This window comes from Akebia trifoliata, chromosome 5, assembly GCF_017979445.1.
Source record: "Akebia trifoliata isolate Shusen 1 chromosome 5, ASM1797944v1, whole genome shotgun sequence".
Classification (NCBI taxonomy): domain Eukaryota; kingdom Viridiplantae; phylum Streptophyta; class Magnoliopsida; order Ranunculales; family Lardizabalaceae; genus Akebia; species Akebia trifoliata.
Window position 1 is genome coordinate 4,269,217 of NC_141379.1, and position 17,947 is coordinate 4,287,163.

Sequence of the window (17,947 nt, forward strand, 5' to 3'; positions counted from 1 at the left end):
TGGGAAGGATGATCTTCTAATCATAGAGATCATCCTCACCAAAAATCAGCTCATTCCAAAACTTTTAACCCATGTAGGACAAAAAACGTTTGTTAAAATGTGTGGTAAAACTTAGGGTGCTGAACATTTCCCTATATATATATATATATATATATATATATAAAACAGTGCCAACAAATCCTTCGGTAATACTAGTTTATCTTCTATATAAACAAGAGAAGACACGTGTTACCCTAACTTCCGAGCTCAACCCTCTCTCTTGTTTTACTGTTTCAGCGACTCAGACTTAAACCCTTCTTCCGAAAACCCTAGATTCGATCCAACCATCTTTCATCAATTTCTGTAGGTCAGTTCTTGATCTTACTTGATTCTGTTTTTTATTTTAATCCTACATTTAAAGTTATGATCTCTCTGTTTCAGAACATAAATTGAAGTTCACTTCAATCTCTGATTTTTTTTCTTCGATTCTCGATTGCAGAAAGAGGAGCACGAAGAACTTGATTTAGTCTCAAAGGTGTCTGACGACGAAATCAAAGAGGAGAAAGAGTTGGATCTCACTTCACCTGAAGTTGTCACCAAATACAAAGGCGCAGCCGAGATCCTCAGCAGTTAGATTTAAAGAAGAAGAATAAGAAAGTCCATGAACTAAAACTACAAAACCCAAACTTTCAGCCAAGAAAAACAAGGAGATGAACAAAATTTAAAGGAAACCCTAGACAGATAGATTGAAATAGTATAAAAAACAAGAAAGACGAGATCAAATTTCGACATGAAAATTCTGAAAGAAGGTTAGAAGAAGAGATCTACCTGTGTGCATAAGAAATCGAGTGAGATATCATGAAGGGCTGCAAGGGTAGATCTGTTCTTCGAAGACTCTTTTGCCCTACTTTCTCCTCTGTTTCGTGGTGTGGTTTCTCTCTCTGTTTCTGTTTTGAGGTTTGGATAAAATTAAAAAAATACAAAAAAAGGGTTTTTACTCTGAGGGCAACATTGGAACCGCACAATAAAATGACGGAAAAATTGCTCTCCGCAAAAACGAAATTGCGGAGCACCAATTTCGGTACTTCTCATAAAAATACTGTTTTGACTCTTTTAAAAAGTTGCTTTTCCAAAGCATTGGATGTCCAAACGATAGAATAAGTGCTTCTGACTCCCCGCCAGAGCCAGAAGCACTTGGAGAAGTCAATCCAAACAGGCCCCAAGTCTCAGACAGATGACCCCCAAGTCTTGAGCACGTAATCCTTGATGATATTGAAGAAACTAAACTTTCAGTCACATAATTGTTACAAGGAAATTGCTTGTATATAAGCTAACACAAAACAAATATTTACTTTGAAACGAATTAATAAACAAAGAACAATTATAGATCAAATAGAGCCTGATGGAATACGATTTTTCATATCAAATAGAAGGAATATCAAATTAAAGGCAAGATTAAGAGTCAAATAGAGCCTGATGGAATACGATTTCGTATAATGATTTTTCGGGTTTCTTCCCTACAGTACACATAATTTTTGGGCCATCATCTCGTATCAAGTTTGAAAGAAATGGCTGAGTAACCAAATGAAAGGTAAAGATCAAATACCACCACCCCTGAGTGCAAGAACTAGATGAAGAACAGACCCACCCTCAATGTTGTAGTCCCGAGCAGTTTTGTCATCCGCAAGCTGCTTACCAGCATAAATAAGCCTGAAACCAGTGATATCATGTCCATTAAAAGAGAATAAATACATGAATAAAAATGGGATTTAAAGAAATTTGGCATGGATTTCTTTAAACTTTTCTCACATTGAGGATTATTTATCAACATATAATAATAAACCTTGGGATTAAGAGATGAAAGCATATTAGGGGGGAAGCTATAAATAATGCTTCCAAGGCATAAAGAAAATCAATATACTCCCCCATTGAACTCAGCATCATCATTGGTACTGTACTACCTTAAGCATGACCATACCAAATGTGCAAGTACATACTAAGAACACGGTTATTATGTGTGTGCGACCTACCATAAAATTATAAGTTATTGGGTGTGCCTTTAAAGCCAGATTCTTCTACATTGGGTTCACCACATTCCCGAATCTGGCATGTTGGAGGCTAGCTCTTCCTAGATTTATTAAAGATTCACATTAGGAACTAAATTATTTGGAATTGAAATCACCCAAGTCATGAAACAATTTTTTTTTGGTTGGCCCAAAGTCATGAAACAATATAACTTGTCAAAAGTTCACATTGTAAAATCAAGAAAATGGAGATGACCGAACCTACATAACAATTACACTCAGGGCTCATTTTGGGCAACTCTTCTTTCAACTGTAGTGTTTCTACGGAACCACTTCTCTCTGAATCCCTTCCATAAGAATAGTGATTGTAACATCAATTGTTTGGATACAGTGTTCAAGAAGTGTTTTTTTGGGATTTAGAAACACACCCAAAAGTTCTCTGGTTGATAAAAAGCAGCTTCTGCATACTTGATTGTTTTTTACCGACCATAGCACCCTTTAATGAGCTGTATGAGGGATGAAAAGGGGGTAATTGTAGTAAATAAGTATCATCAATTGGGACATTGAGCCCCAAACTTTTCATGTTCCCTTTAGTAGATACTAGTTAAAGCCAAAAGTGGGTTCCTAGCTTCGGTTTTTGAACCACTTTTGGCTTTTGGCTTTTGTGGGAATCAAAAGTAGAAAACATTTACCAAACAATATTTTTAGGACTGTAATGGGAGAGTTTGGTCCAGGCTTGGATGAGCCCTACCTAACCCACCCCCCTAAAGAAGTTAACTGTGCATTGGATCAGCCCTAAACCCTATCGGGCCTAATTTGATTAAGTTCGAACCTAATAGGTTGAAGCCGGGCTTGGGTTGACTGCCGGGCTTCATAAAAATATAAAATCCATGCACCTTTCAAGCCCTTTGATGCTATTTTCAGAAACAAAAGTTCAATCTGCACCCTAGTAGAAAAATGATTATGAGGTCAGAGTAAACTTGTTATTAGAAGACATGTTTTAGCTACTTTTTGTTACAAAATATCACAAGTGTATATAATATGCATATATTCAATTTAGTAGCGGTCTGGGTCAGGCTTGGGCATTTCTAGGCCTAGCGCCAACTGGGCATTGTTAGGCTCAGCCTGGCCTGACCCTGACCCTAATTTTGTGGGCTCAAGATCAATGCCCCAATTTTGTTGGGCAGGCTGGGTCCGGTTAGCATGCCAGCATGCAAAACTAACAGCCCTAAAGATTTGACTCCTAATAATAATAAGCTGTGTCAAATGCAAACTAACTGGCCATGCCAAATACTGTCTTTCTTACATGTATTGATGTCCATCTCTTCAAATATAGCTCAATTTTATACAAATATTTTGTTTGCAGCTATTATTTATCTATTTTGATGTACCAACTTATTTGAATGTGTTTTTTCAATAATATAAACTTACATGATAATATGAACTCAAATATTTTACAGAATTGTATTTGTGGGAATCCGTGTTTAATACCTCGTATCAGAGCCTAGTACTGATACACGTGTCTGTGGTATTACCAAACACAGAAGAAATGTATAACTACATTCCAAGAAAACTGTAGATACAAACATGTCATTGACATGACGGATTTAAAAGAAAGAGGGAAATTGATAGATTTTTCCAAGTAGAAAAAACTAATAGATCAATCAGTATCAGTACTAAAAGGTATTTTAAAAATAAGATCATAGAACCAAAATCTATTATACCCATGATTATAAGTAATAAGAAAGCAACACAATAACTTGGTGAATACTAAATAATGGAAACAAGTAAAAAAAATCACATGGATTGTACAATAAATAGATTTTTTTTATTGTTTCTATTTATACTATTCGACTTGAATAACTATTCAACATTTGTATAAATAAATACACATGCAAATAACAATTAAGGTCCTCATCATCTCGGCCTTGCTCTGAGACTGTTCTTGGCTTCCGATATGTGTGTTACATACTGAGAAAAGACCAAGGTGTAACTTGCAAGAAACAGTTTGAATCCTTCACTTTATTAAAATAATAATAATAATAACGAAGAAGAAAATACCTTTGTTGCACTGGAGGAATACCTTCCTTCTCCTCGACACGCTCCTTGATCCGATCAATGGTATCATTTGGTTCAATATCAATTTCAATTTCCTTTCCAGTGAGTGTCTTCACTTTGATCATTGTTCCACCCCTAAGTCGCAAAACCAAGTGAAGGGTTGACTCTTTCTGGATGTTGTAATCTGCAAGAGTACGGCCATCTTCCAATTGTTTACCCGCAAAAATCAATCTTTGTTGATCGGGAGGAATGCCCTCCTTATCCTAGAAATACATTCATCCACCTTCATGTTAGCCATAACTTAAGGGGATTCTCGAAAAAATGGTTGTCAATGAAATTTATGTTATTTAATTGCAAATGAAAAAGTATCATATGAGAGCTCATTTCTGGTTTTGGAGGTGGAGGAAATCCTGAGAAGGAAACTATGTATATAAGACGAAATTGTTTTCCTAACTTGATGGGGGAGAAAATGATCTCTTCCATTTTTTGGAACCACTAACAGGTGTGGCCCGTGGATACACCCCTCACCAAAAAACAAAATTAGGGGTCATGAACCCTATGACACAGATGAACAACCATACGAGGTATTAGATAATTGACATCCTGAAAACAGTGTTGCCATATGCGATTGCATAAGCCAACTTGGAAAACAAAATTGCATATGCCATGCTAGCATATGCGATTGTGTTGTTATTCCATCGCATACATAAGTATGAGATAGCACATACAATGGCGCATATTTTTCCAATAGTCAATATTTGACTGTTGGATGGAAACTTACCTTTTTTATATATAAATATATCATTATTACCTGTCTCCCATTCCTATAACACTCTTAACTCTCTTTTTTTTCATTTTACTCACTTTACTCTCATTTTAGCTCCCTTCTAACTTCTATTTTTTTAACAATCTAACTATAGTCTACCACATCTTTTACTTCCCAAATCATATGCATCAAGCTTGAATAGCAAGAAATCAAGATTTAATAAGCAACATAGAAGAATTTTTGCAATATTCAAGAACTCAAAATCCATGAAGCAAAATTTCACTTTTTTTTTTTCCAAATTTTTTGAGTCTACGCATTCTTAATCTTACATACATATGAAACCTAGAAAACTATAATTATAATAAAATTGAAAATACAAAATGCATATATATATATATATATATATATATAGAATTAGAGTCATGATTTTCTGATGCCCCCTCTGACACACGCCCCCTGACGTGGCATGGGCTAGAACCACAGATTTTTCCCTCAGGATACACAACTGTACATCCCGATAAATATGTGCAGTTGTGTATCCCGAGGAAAAGAAACTATGGTTCTAGCACATGCCACATCAGGAGGCGTATGGGGGCGTGTGTCAAAGGGGGCATCAGAAAATTATTATTCTTAGAATTATTGTAATCATTGAAAATTTCACCATTTTTTATCTTTTTCTTATTTTATTAAAAAAAATAAAAAATTGAGTGATATGCAACAACATATGCTACTGTGTGATCACGTTTGTTTTTTCACACATCACCGCATATGCTATTTAAAAACACATCAGAGAAATGTGACAAAAAGAAAGAAACAAATAAGATGCATCGAGTAGCAACAAATAAAAGTTAGCATGTTACACAAAAAACTGAAGGAAGTTCCAAGGGTTCCCCATGTATTAACAAATTTTGTTTGTTGCATCATATATAGACTGTGACTAACTACTGATCAAAAAAAAAAAAGACTGACTAACTCAATGCAATGATCTCCTTAGGAGAGTAGGCCAAACAAAACAGAAGTTCAAAGCGTCTTTGTTTGTATGGATGTTCTCGTTATGTCCAAAGCTCTCAACGAACAAATTCTATGAATTCCCTCGTGCAGTGATAGCAAATTTAAGATACATAATAGGCACAATGTTGTTAAATAGCATATGCAACTACGTGCCATCAGCGCATGCTGTTCGCATATGCGATTTCGCACACTGCATATGCAGTGGCATATGTAGCAAAAAAAAATGCAAAAAAATATGCCATCACATATTGGCAGGTAGCATAATTTGGGGTATGCAGCTATAGCATATGCGATTTTCACTTTGAAAATAGCATATGCGAGTATGTGAATATGCGATCACATTTGACAACAATGAATAGGCAAGAAATTTGAAGTCCATATAATACCTTGATTTCAATTCGTAAGTTTGAATTATTTTTTTTAGGCAATAAAGGATTAGAAGTTAACTGAGGTGAGGATGGGCACAATGGGTTTTGAAACCAGGTCATGGGATCACACTCCACAAGCCTTACCAACTTAGCTAAGTTGGAATTGATTAGTAGAAGTCATGGTTTCAAATCTCAGTTTAACATCTCGTCTCATTCATGGACAAGACCGAGTTGTCTCAGACGAGTCAACTCATATCGAATGAGATAAAGCATTTAACTTGGTTTACAATTATTTATTCATATACAGTTATGTAAAAATAATTATAATATTTTTACAAAATAATGTAGATTTGAAGATATTTGTTACAACCCTAGATCGTAACTTGACAATCAAACCACAAAATAAGAAGAAAAAAAAAAGTGAAGAAGATGAAAGAGTGATCCGATGGGTAGATCGAACCTTTTGAGCAATTCGAGATGGACAATCTCCTAAACACAAAAGGATTTTGATTAATTTTCTCGTTGATTTCCAAATCAGAATAAAAAAAGACAATAACTAACTAGATTTTATTTTAAAATTCATCCTAATCAAAATCTAATAAATCCCTAAGCTTATCTTAATCCAAATCCTAATCATAATTGTGTAGCATGACCTATTATATTATTATACTCCCAATTATCAATTATTAATATCCAGGTACGTAACAATATTTAGTTATAAAATCATACTTTATTTATATAACAAATATTTAAATTCTAAAAAATTAATTATTTTAATTTAAAGATACAAAATCCTGGTTGACTCGGCCAAGTTTACGGACTCAAGCAAAATTTTAAAAATATCATCCAAGTCATCTCATTTATCTCGTGAGATGTGCGAGTCCGGAGACATGCAAATCCATCTCGATGACTTGAGATGAGATTTGAAACCATGGTAGAAGTATAGAACTATAGACGTTCTTATGGAAGGTGATAAGATTAGCAACTACAGCACCTCCAACTGGACTCAAGCGGTCTCTAAATTTGCAGGAGGGAGGCCATATCTCACTATTCACTTCTTCAAATATAGAAGTGGAGAGTAATTATAATGGTCCATCTATTCACTTTCTCTAACTTTCATTTTTGTCCTTTTCTTTTCATTCAACTTTTCTTAAATGCCATTTTTGTCCTCTAAAATTCCAGCACAATCCCCTAATTTATTTTTCATTTCTTTTATGTCCCACCAATAAAGGTGAAGAAGATGTTTATTTGAAGGGAATGGTTGGAGTTCAACCCTGTTTAGAGGGGAAAACGCCTTCAAATTCGAAAAAAGATGCAATTTTGAAAAAAAAAAAAAAAAAATTTTGAACTCCAACCAGTCCTCGATCAATCAAAAATTAAAAGTAAAATAAAATCTGAAGGGATATTAGAGAGTAAGTTAGGAATTAACATGAATAATAAAAAATAATAAAAAACAAATCAAAGCAAAGTTTCGCGGAGAAACAAATTCGGAGAAAGAGGTATGCAAACAAACCCTAGATTTCGAGAAAAAAAAAAAAAAAACAATTAAAACAAGTCAAAGAGTAGTAGTATTTCAAACAAGTATGATCGGTCTAACAATTAAACCCTAGAAAAAAAGAAAAAAACTCATGCAGAGACGAAACCCTTGTACCTAAATATGAAGAAAAACAGAATTGGAACGCTAGTAAAGAAAAATTGCCTGAATTTTGGCCTTGACATTGTCAATGGTGTCGCTGCTCTCGACTTCGAGAGTAATAGTCTTTCCAGTTAGGGTTTTTACGAAGATCTGCATCTTTGGTCGTCCGAATGAGCGTGCGAGCGAGATAGAGCGAGACAGAGACAGAGAGAGAAGAAAATTTTAGCGCGGATAGCAACAAAAAAAATTCTCCGTATTAATAGAAAATAAAAAGAAAAAAGTCTAGTAAATACTCGGATGACGTGGAACGATCATGAAACCATAGATTTATGTAAATCTATAAAATATGCGCTGTTGTGTACCCGAGGAAACAGATCTACGGTTCTGTGACCCTACCACATCAACCGAGTGATGACTTTTTCGTTTTCGTTAGAATATCATTTCTCAAAAAGTTATTGTGGAGAGTTGGAGTTCGAGTATGATGCGAAGTACAAAGCGTCATGAATTTTACTATTTTCTTTTGTATATAAATATAAATAAGGGTGATTTAGACATAACCCTCTATGTTTTGATGAATATTACTGATACCCTTATATTTTGAAAATAATGACATGCATCCCTTGACCTCAGTCTTTTAATTAGACAAAGGGGGAAAAAATGCCCTTTATCTTTAATCTCTAGCCAAAAATTCAGATTAATCTTTCTCCAAAAATCAATCATCTTCAATCTCTTTGGATAAAAACTGTAATCCTCATCATCTATTTTAAGTGTTCAACATTCAAATCTCAAAGTAAGATACAATTTTTAAAGAAATATAAAATGATGAAATTTTGGATATAAAAATTTAGGATATTTTACAAAGAAGGCAAGATAGAAAATGACGGATGAAAATAAGGTTAAACAAATTAAAATTATCTCAAAGGTTGAAGTGCTTGAAGATGATCTTGGAGAAGAAAAATCTGAGTTTTTGACTATAAATTAAATTTGAGGGTATTTGGGTTTTTTTTTTTTTTCCTTAATCTATTTAAAAGACCAAGTCAAGCGATGTATGTCATCAGTTTCAAAACATAGAGGGGGTCTCAAATATTTAGCAAAGCATAGGGGGCTATGTCTAAATCACCCTATAAATAATTGTGTAATGATTTGCTCAGGATACTCATGGTCATAAATCTTATTCTTGTGTATACCAAGAAAATGATCTACGGTTATATGATTGGGTGTAGGGGGCATGTGTCAGAGAGGGCCTTGTGTATACCAAGAAAATGATCTACGGTTATATGATTGGGTGTAGGGGGCATGTGTCAGAGAGGGCATCATATTATCACGACTCTAAATTATTTGATGTTCCTTCCTTTAAAAGTGCCTTGTAGGCATGATTTTAAAACTCGTTTTGCCGTCTTGTCTTAATCATGGAGACCGAGTTGTTTCATTCAACAATGACAAAAATGAACCATGGTTTTAAATCTCTTTCGATAGTTTGACTTGTCTATCAATCCATTTATGGACGATACTGAGATGTATCGAACGAGATTTAAAATCATGATTGTATGGGACACTCAATAAGAAGCAGAAACGAATCCTAGATATGGTCTAATTATGACAAGTCAAGGTCTCCCAACCCAATTTAAACTGATTTTAATATTTAGGTCGAAGAAGACAAGTCTGACTAGCATTACTAAGTTAATAAGGATTTCACCCTCACTAAGGGTCCTTGCGCTCAACTTGTGGCATCCAAAAACATAATCCAATGCTCCAGGATTGTAGAGGATAAAATTCTATGAACTTCGAAGGAAAAAAATGTCAAAAAGAATTTCACCATTGAATTGCTTGGATCAAGTATAAAAAACAAAAAACAAAAAAACAAAAAAATAATTGATTGTCTTTTTATCTGAGTTTTTCAAAGCAACTTAAAGGTCACGATGTTAGATTGCTGAGGTGGTTATCCATTTGAGCAAACCGGCTCAAGTCTTTGCCTCTTTGGAAGAATCACCTATATGCATACATAACCATTGATAGACTTCGAGTCCGTTCTCTCCACAAAATATCCTCCACACAAACCTTTAGCAGTTCCTTGACATGTTTGTAATTAGTGGGTGAAAGTGGGTTTTGAACCTATGTCTGCAGTATCAACACCCACAAACCTAACCAACCAACTTATCTAGCGGTATTTTGACACTATCACAAATCATGGTTATAAATCTCGTCCAAGACTGAGATGACTCATCCGACTTGTCTCGATATCACCCAATGATGAGACAAGTTGACAGACATGGTTATAAATATTGTAATTTGAGATCATGGCAAGAAATATAAGAATCCTAGTAGAAAAATTTGTTAAAGATTGCAACTTAAGAAGTTTTCCTTCTTCAGTATAAGAATTCCATAAACCATTACATTTTGCAAGAACTTTTGAGTTATTGGGCTGCCCATGCAAACCCTAACTTCGTAAGAACGGGAGTTCTTACATTAATATTTGTGAAGATAGAAGATGAGAGTTTGAAGAACAGGAGACTCTCTTTCTTACTTTGGGTTCCTCCAATCCCCAACTTCATATTTACCGTCGACAGTTACTCCCTACAACATCATCTGGTATCATAGCCTTATTATTGGCGGTATTCCCTTCTAAATGGAGACTCCTTATATGATACTTCAAGGACTCATTTTCCTCTCTGTCCATGATGGGTAATTTTGTGAAGGGCCTTCACAATTATACTTCAAAGAACAAATACCTCATATTGCATGATTGTTTTTGGGCTTTGACCAATAACCCGTTTTCATAGACCAATCCTGCAGAGCTTCCTCTGCCGAGGAAGCTAATATAACAGCATAAAAGGTCAAATGAGAAGTGCATTTAATTAGGTAATCTGGGTAACTCAGATTCTCCCCCACAAATTTCACTTACTTAAATTAGAAGGGTCACATGACTGAAAAGATTTTGTTTACGGGGTACAAAAGCAGAGTCCCTAGCGTAATTCAAGTCCTCTTGATCTTTGAAAATGTTCCTATCTCGGAGAAGTAAGTACTTTGAGTTCCGCTGCCAAGCTGATTCGCATGAGCCTGTGGGTTTGTGAGTTCAATTCCCTGCACAAGTAGTGACGATTCATTGTAGACATGAGCAAGGAATACAAGGTCAAAAATATAGAAACCAAATCAACAAAACGTCCAAAGTTTATTACTCAATGAGATGATCAGTGATCACACAGAAATTAGGGCGAGAAAAGACGTCAAAAGGCCAAAGAAAAAAAATCACAACAACAAACCCCCAAGAGCATAATCTTTTTATTGTCTTACTACTTCTATTAGAAGGAATACCCAAGTCACAAAGAATCGCTCCCTAACCTCTGATGGATGTAGAGGCGTAAATTATGTCTAAAAGAACCATAATGACCATCGATAAGAATTAGTTGACTTGATATTATAGCATTATTATGACTTTTGGTCTTTAATATTTTCAGATAAGAGAGAATCAGGAGATTTAGAGGAAAAAAAATTGCATAGAGGTTGCCTCGAGTATTTGGGTGATTTCTACTTGAGAAGTAGGATGAAATTGCCATATTCTCAGAAAGTTTCTAATGTTCGAGCAATTGCAAATAATATTATTAGTAAATATGATCCTACTCATGTCTAATACATTTTCTTGTCTAGGAAGAACTACGGTTACTTGATATTTTAATAATGGTATGGGGTTTGCTATGACTACGGATGCTCTTGAGGCTATCGCCTTTGTTCAATACATAATGAATGAAGCTAACTTTGGTTAAGCTAATCCAATCAGTTGGTCATGGATTTGCTCAACATATGCATGTTTCATTTCCTATCCTCATAAATCAACTCACGACCACTTACTCGGATATCCATCAAGAAACATCCATCCAGTAGAGAAGGTATCTAGGGTCCCACCCCTTTCTCCATGCTTTTAAGCGTCTCGTAACTCATGCCATAGCCTTCCACATAAGAACTGCTATCTATTCTTTTCCGTTTTTGGCAAGTATAAGAACCACTACCTAGCCACTAACTCAAATGTCTATTTGCATTTCAAAATATAATACTGACCAAAAAATTTGGGAAAACACATGGTGCCAGAAGGTTCTCCTCAGACAGCTTTCCCTTCCTTCTATGGTATTTCAAAAATCAAATGGGTTTTAAAAGAAAGTTCAGGTGATCAAATCATTCATAAAACCTAGGTTTTAGGAGAAATAACGACAGGAAGTTGGAAATTTGTGCAAACTATTGGAGGAGCTTAGAAGATTTGAGGTGGTAGATGGTAGAAGACAACAGACTTGAGGATATGGAATTAGGGAGATAATTTTTAGTGAATCAACTTTTAATAGAATTTTTCATTGCTTTTGGAAAGTTCCCAATATTCATTGTATGGAGAGCTAAAATTGTCCAAAGTGGCATTCTTTATGGTAACAGCTATCATTGATTTTTCTTTTTTCTTTTTTTGAGAAGTAAAGGATTAGAGGTTAGCAAAGTGAAATTAGGTTCTAAGGGGTTTGAACCTAGGGTGCGGGAACAACACTCCACATGTCTCAATGGACCATATCATCAGTAGCAAGCTTATTCCCAACTTTTGCTTATGGTGTAAAGCTAGTGGTGAGTCTGTTGATCACTTGCTTCTACATATTCATTTAGCAATATTGATACAGAACTATTTATTTCAAGAACTCAAGATTTCAGAAATAATCCCAATAAGTTTTTTCTTTTCCATAATTTTTATTTTATTTTATTTTATAATTAAAATTCAATTGAGAGAAGAGGCAAAGGGATGTCAAGATGACCAGCCCAAAACATAGTGAGTGTTGTAGAGATGCTGGTCATTAAAACTTAAAAAGCATCCAGCCGTAGATGGCATGCTCTTTGGAAGTTGATCCTCTTTGCAATTTGATTTCCTATATAAGGAGAGAAATCAATGTCTTATCTTCATATAACAACCAATGCAACTGAAGTATTTCTAGACTAGGATGTTACCAGAGTTTAGGGCTGTAGTTTGAACTTTTAAGGTTTTGTTTTCAATTGGGCTGATCTATAACATGGTCTACAGTGACTTTCACATACTTTTAGGCAGTTGGGATCAGATCCTTTCTAACCCAGGCACCATTTTCTTGTAATTTTTTTGTCATTCCCATCATCAAATTCAACTCAGTGAAGTTGCCAATCAAAAGAAATAACAATATTAAGTCTGACAGTACATATCCATGTAGAACTACACCAGTACATGTATCAGTCGAACATGTCACAGCATCATGATGACGATTAAAACAATGTTTCAACAAGAAAAAAAAATTATTGGAATGGACTTGTTCAAAGACTAGATAAGAAGAGAAAACAATTAACAATAACACAATGGTCATCTAGCCACTAACCTGAACAGGTGTAAATGCCAGACTTGAAGTCAATCCAGAGGTAGCACCACTGCTTCCATAGTTCTTCTCCTTGAACCTGAAAAGAGATGGATGGCCTAGGTTCAAAAACATGCCTTAGCCCACAAACTACCAACCACTAACCCTCTCTAGTGTATATTTCTATCAAACAAAATAACTGGGAGGTTTTTCAAAGAACTTACTTCTTTGCAACCTTTGCAGCAAGTTTGCTCTGACCAACCGATACACGCAACTTCCCATTCCCAGCCTGACCAAGCATACCATACCCTTCACCCAGTCCATCCCCTGTATCAAGGAGAAAATTAACAGTAATCAGAAAAGAACTATGAAGTGTTAGTTCATGCACCACCAAAGTGAATTAGAATATAAGAAGATTTGTCTCCTTAGTCTTTATAAGTATATTTCTTAAATTCCTCATCAAACATGTTTTGAAAGACAATAGGGGATTAATAAAATTATAGGAAACTTTCATTAAATATCGTGGAGAAGATAATGGCAAATTGGTTTAATTTTTCATCAGAAAACGACCCCACAAACTCCTCATAGAGAAGCCATTGAGATCTTCTATGACAAGGTACAAGAAAATTATTAGCATAACAGGATTAATATAGCCCTAGCGAAAATTACATCCATCCGAGGAGCTTTAAAGAAAAAATTATTAACATCACGGGAGTAATGATAAGAACAAGCTATAAGAAAAAGCATAGTAACTTCGGTTCCCAAAAAAGCAAAAGACATTTACAATTAATTCACTTCCCAAGAAAGACAGAAACACTTATAATTACCTAAGGAGCTCTCTTCTGGTACTCCAAACTGCATCCTGTTAGCTAGCTTCCTCATATCTGTTATTGCATACCTGAAAAGAGTGAAGGTAACAAATGCATAAGGAAAATCTCAATAAATAAAGTATAACTCACATTACTTAACCCAAATAAGAGAAGTTGTAATAGGGGTGCAACTTGATTCGGTTCAAACCGAAAACCGAACAAACCAGTCGGTAAAAAAGAACAGACCCGATTAATTCGGGTCTATTACTGATTCAAGACTAGTACAGAACCAAACCAAACCGAATCATTATAAAATAGATAATTATATTACAGATATAATAAATTAAATAATTAAGACCTAAGAGAGTTGATCGTTATTTGTAATTATGTATGTGTAAATAGTAATTTCGCTGAAATAGAAAAGGAGAGAAGGGATAATGTTTATTCAACCAGAGAACCAAACCAACCATAGTTTGGTTTGGTTCGATTCCATAGTCAATTCGGTTCGATTCTGGTTCTAGTATGGTGGAACCAACCTAGGTCGGTTTGGTTTCAATTTGGCCCTAACCAAACCAACTAGAGTTGCACCCCTAAGTTGTACTACCTTTCCTTCATCTTCCTTAGACGACGACCACCCCTCTTCTTTTTAGGTTCAGAATCTGGCACAGGAAGGGGTTTAGGCTGCTTTGCAGGGGGTGGCTCCTGCCATTTTTCAATCTTCTTACGAATATCTTCCCGCAGAGTCCTTCCAATCTTCCCCGTTGGATCCCCTCTCGTTGAATCTACTCGAGCTGCAAGTGTTGATTTTGCAGCCAAAAGTCGGCAAGCACGCATCCTCAAAGATGGGGGTGTGCTTTGAAAAATCTCCGTTTGCTCAACATATCCAACACGAAATTGAGAGGTTGCAGTCGAAAATCCTGCCAGATTCTTTCTCTTTGCACCAAGAAGTTGAACGTTACAAGCCGGCATCTTTGCTAATGCCGACAGACCGCCAGCAGTCCCCATCAGTTTTGCCGCAACAGCACTCCCAACAATAGCAGAAAGATTCGGTGCAATATATCCCATCCTACTCTCCACAAAATCAAGAACTTTCTTCTTTGCCAAATCGAGAGTAAGTGCCCGATCACAAGCATCAATTGTCTTCTTAAGGTTCTCTTCTGGAAGTGGTTTGCCGCTAGTAGTTGATGCCGTAACAGAAACAACCATAATGATGGCTGATGGTAGAAGCCCTTCGAGATCAACAAGGGTTAAATCTATTTCATTTCCAATCTTCTTCACAACTCGAGCATAATCGATTGGGTGATGTACTAGTGATTCAAGCTCAGGAAATTTCAAACGGTAGTTGTCCCGGATAAAGTTGTGGATGATTACGATCTCGTTCTCAATATCAACTGATAATGCATTACAATCAACGATTAGTTGATATTCGGGATCATCCTCCATAACCAGTCCTTGATTTGACATATCGGATCCTTTCACAAGTGCATCTTCAACTTTCTGAAAATCCACATATAAAATTATACACATCAACTAAGTCAAAAATGCAATTAAAACAAATATATAACTACCAAATTACAAGCCTAGCTACCATAGTAATCATGAATTTGCCATTACAGTCTTAATAAAGTAAAATAAAATGGTATCCATGAGCATAGTAACAAAATTCTCCAAATTTTTCCGAAAAAATGTAAAAGTCTCTGAATAAGGGACTAGCAATTTACTTTGGTGAATCGAGAAATTAATCAATTGATCACAAAGTAAGGTAAAAAGTTTACCCTTCAACCTCAAAAGTTTATTTTCTTGAACATTCAAATCTCAAGAACAAGATAGAGTTCTTCCAGGAGTTGAAGATGATGGATTTTGGTTAGAAATCCAAGGACATTATTTTACATTTTCCAAAACTTTCCTCACTTTTTGACGAAAGTTTTATGAATATATGCAAATTAACCGAATTGAAGTCCCGACGAAAAACTACAAAATCCGAACTTTGTTACTATGTCCGTGAGACACATAAAGATTAACATCCTAACACCATAATGAGCGAAGCTAAGTGAAAACACAGAACACACAATCTTGAGGCCAATATATGAGGCATATTTCAAGTAGAACAACATAAAGAGAAAAAGTTAAGGTTGGAATAAACCTGCATTATGTCAACGTAACGTTGTGTTTTTTGCAGTTTTGAAACACTGTCCAAATCATCATAGTTTAGAGCTTCTATGTCTGCCAAATCACCATCGACATCTTCTTCCATGTCCCCTGCATCCCCTTCATCCTCATCCTAAAGGAAAAAATAGTAAAAATTACAACGAAGAGTTAGTGACATTTAAAAAATCGACAATGCAAACATAATAACTAAAACCTGAGATAAAAAATAAAGAGGGTGATTGAAAGAACTCACAATAAGATTTTCTTCATTATCTGATAAATCATCAAGGTCTGCTAAAAAAGAATCAGCAAGAGTTGCCTGAAATGGGGAAAAGTGCAAAAACAAAATACCCAGAAAAGAATAATTAATAGATTGTTTCTGGAGTTTAGCTTTCCAATGAAAATCTTGAGGTTTTAAGAACATAGGTGACAAAAGAGTTTAAGAAACTAACCATATCTACTGAAGAAGGCCGAATTCAAGTGCAGAAACTAAGGGTGAAAGCAAACGATTCCCTGAACACGAACAACCTAATCTAGAATCAGATATCCATATATAACTAAAATACGAATATTAAGAACTTCAAATACATTCTAAATAGCCCTAAAATTTTGAAACCGAAGTTTCGAACTACAAGGTGAAATCTTATTTTTCCTCAAAATCTTTCCATCGGGTATCAAAAAAATTGGATTGAATCAAAGACAAGGGGAAGATAGAAAAAACAATACCAACCTAACCGATTACAACGAAAAGGTCGAATTATCAAACAGATTTTGCAACAATAATTAAAAATTTATCCACAAGTTCTGAACATCAAGGAAAATTTTCAAAATAAATAAATAAAATCTGAACAATCACCTCCTACCTAATTTTAAGCGAATTTTAATAGAGAAAAAAAAATTATTACAATTTAGAATCAAAAGCGTCAATAAGAACTCGAACATAGTTGAGTTCTTTGTATCACTATATCATACAGAAACTGAGAGGTAAGAAAACATAAACTGTGAATTTTTTACGAAAACAAACCCTAACCAGTCGAGAGAGATGCAAACCCTAACAATTTCGATGCGTGTGTTTTAATAAACATAAAAGAGAAAATTGTAAAAGGAGGGGACGATGGGGTTAAAATTAAAATGAATGTTTTATTAAGGGTGATTTAGATATGCTCCCTATGTTTTGCTAAATATTAGAGATACCGCCTATGTTTTGAACATGATGACATGAATCCCTTGACCTCAGTCTTCTAGATAGACTAAGAGGAAAGACACAAATGCCCTCATCTTCAACCTCTAGTCAAAAATCCATATTTTTCTTCTAAAAACCAATCATGCATCTTCAACCTCTTTGGATAAAAAATTTAACCCTTGTCAACCATCTTAAGATTTTATCTACTTCAAATCTTCAAATCTCAAGGCAAAATATAATTTTTATTTTATTGAAGGTAAAAAAGGAATATAATGAAATTTTGGATTGAAAAATCTAGGATTTTCTACAAAGAAATAAAAGTAGAAAATAATGGATTAAAATAAGGTTGAATAGGTTAAAGTTACCCTAGAGGTTGAAGAGCTTTAAGATGATTCATTTTGAGAATAAAAAACAAATAAGATTTTTTTTTAAATTGAAAATAATGATATTTTGGGTAAAAAAAATTTAGGATTTTATGTAAATGGTTAGTTATTGGTAGAAAATGATGAATTAAAGATTAAGATGAGTAGATATACCATGAAAGTTGAAGAATTTGAAGATGACTAGTTATAAGAAGAAAAATCTGGGTTTTTGGCTAGAGGTTGAAGATGAGGGCATTTGAG

General features: G+C 34.9%; 2 protein-coding genes across 7 annotated transcripts; both read right to left on the minus strand.

The window, feature by feature from the left end:
* Window positions 1–1,379: 1,379 nt before the first annotated feature.
* On the minus strand, window positions 1,380–8,064 carry LOC147401106 (ubiquitin-NEDD8-like protein RUB2). Its single transcript, XM_086442249.1, has 3 exons — window positions 7,906–8,064; window positions 4,065–4,324; window positions 1,380–1,689 (listed from the first exon to the last, which is right to left on the minus strand). Exons 1-3 carry the CDS (start codon window positions 7,996–7,998, stop codon window positions 1,578–1,580), a joined length of 465 nt encoding a protein of 154 aa, XP_086298375.1. The 5' UTR covers window positions 7,999–8,064; the 3' UTR covers window positions 1,380–1,577.
* Window positions 8,065–10,164: 2,100 nt separating this feature from the next.
* Window positions 10,165–17,265, minus strand: EMB1220 (pre-mRNA processing ribonucleoprotein binding region-containing protein). Of its 6 annotated transcripts, XR_015178341.1 has the most exons (10): window positions 17,172–17,264; window positions 16,594–16,654; window positions 16,395–16,460; window positions 16,137–16,274; window positions 14,598–15,490; window positions 14,012–14,082; window positions 13,409–13,511; window positions 13,209–13,284; window positions 10,745–10,923; window positions 10,165–10,655 (listed from the first exon to the last, which is right to left on the minus strand). XR_015178341.1 is itself a non-coding variant. In XM_086442254.1 (9 exons), exons 2-9 carry the CDS (start codon window positions 16,594–16,596, stop codon window positions 10,916–10,918), a joined length of 1,377 nt encoding a protein of 458 aa, XP_086298380.1. In that variant the 5' UTR covers window positions 16,597–16,654; window positions 17,172–17,265; the 3' UTR covers window positions 10,675–10,915. The 6 variants fall into 6 exon arrangements, 5 of the variants coding, with proteins under 5 accessions (XP_086298380.1, XP_086298376.1, XP_086298378.1 ...); XM_086442254.1 differs by lacking the exon at window positions 10,165–10,655 and having other exon boundaries at window positions 10,675–10,923; window positions 13,209–13,303; window positions 17,172–17,265; XM_086442250.1 differs by lacking the exon at window positions 10,165–10,655 and having other exon boundaries at window positions 10,675–10,923.
* Window positions 17,266–17,947: the final 682 nt, after the last annotated feature.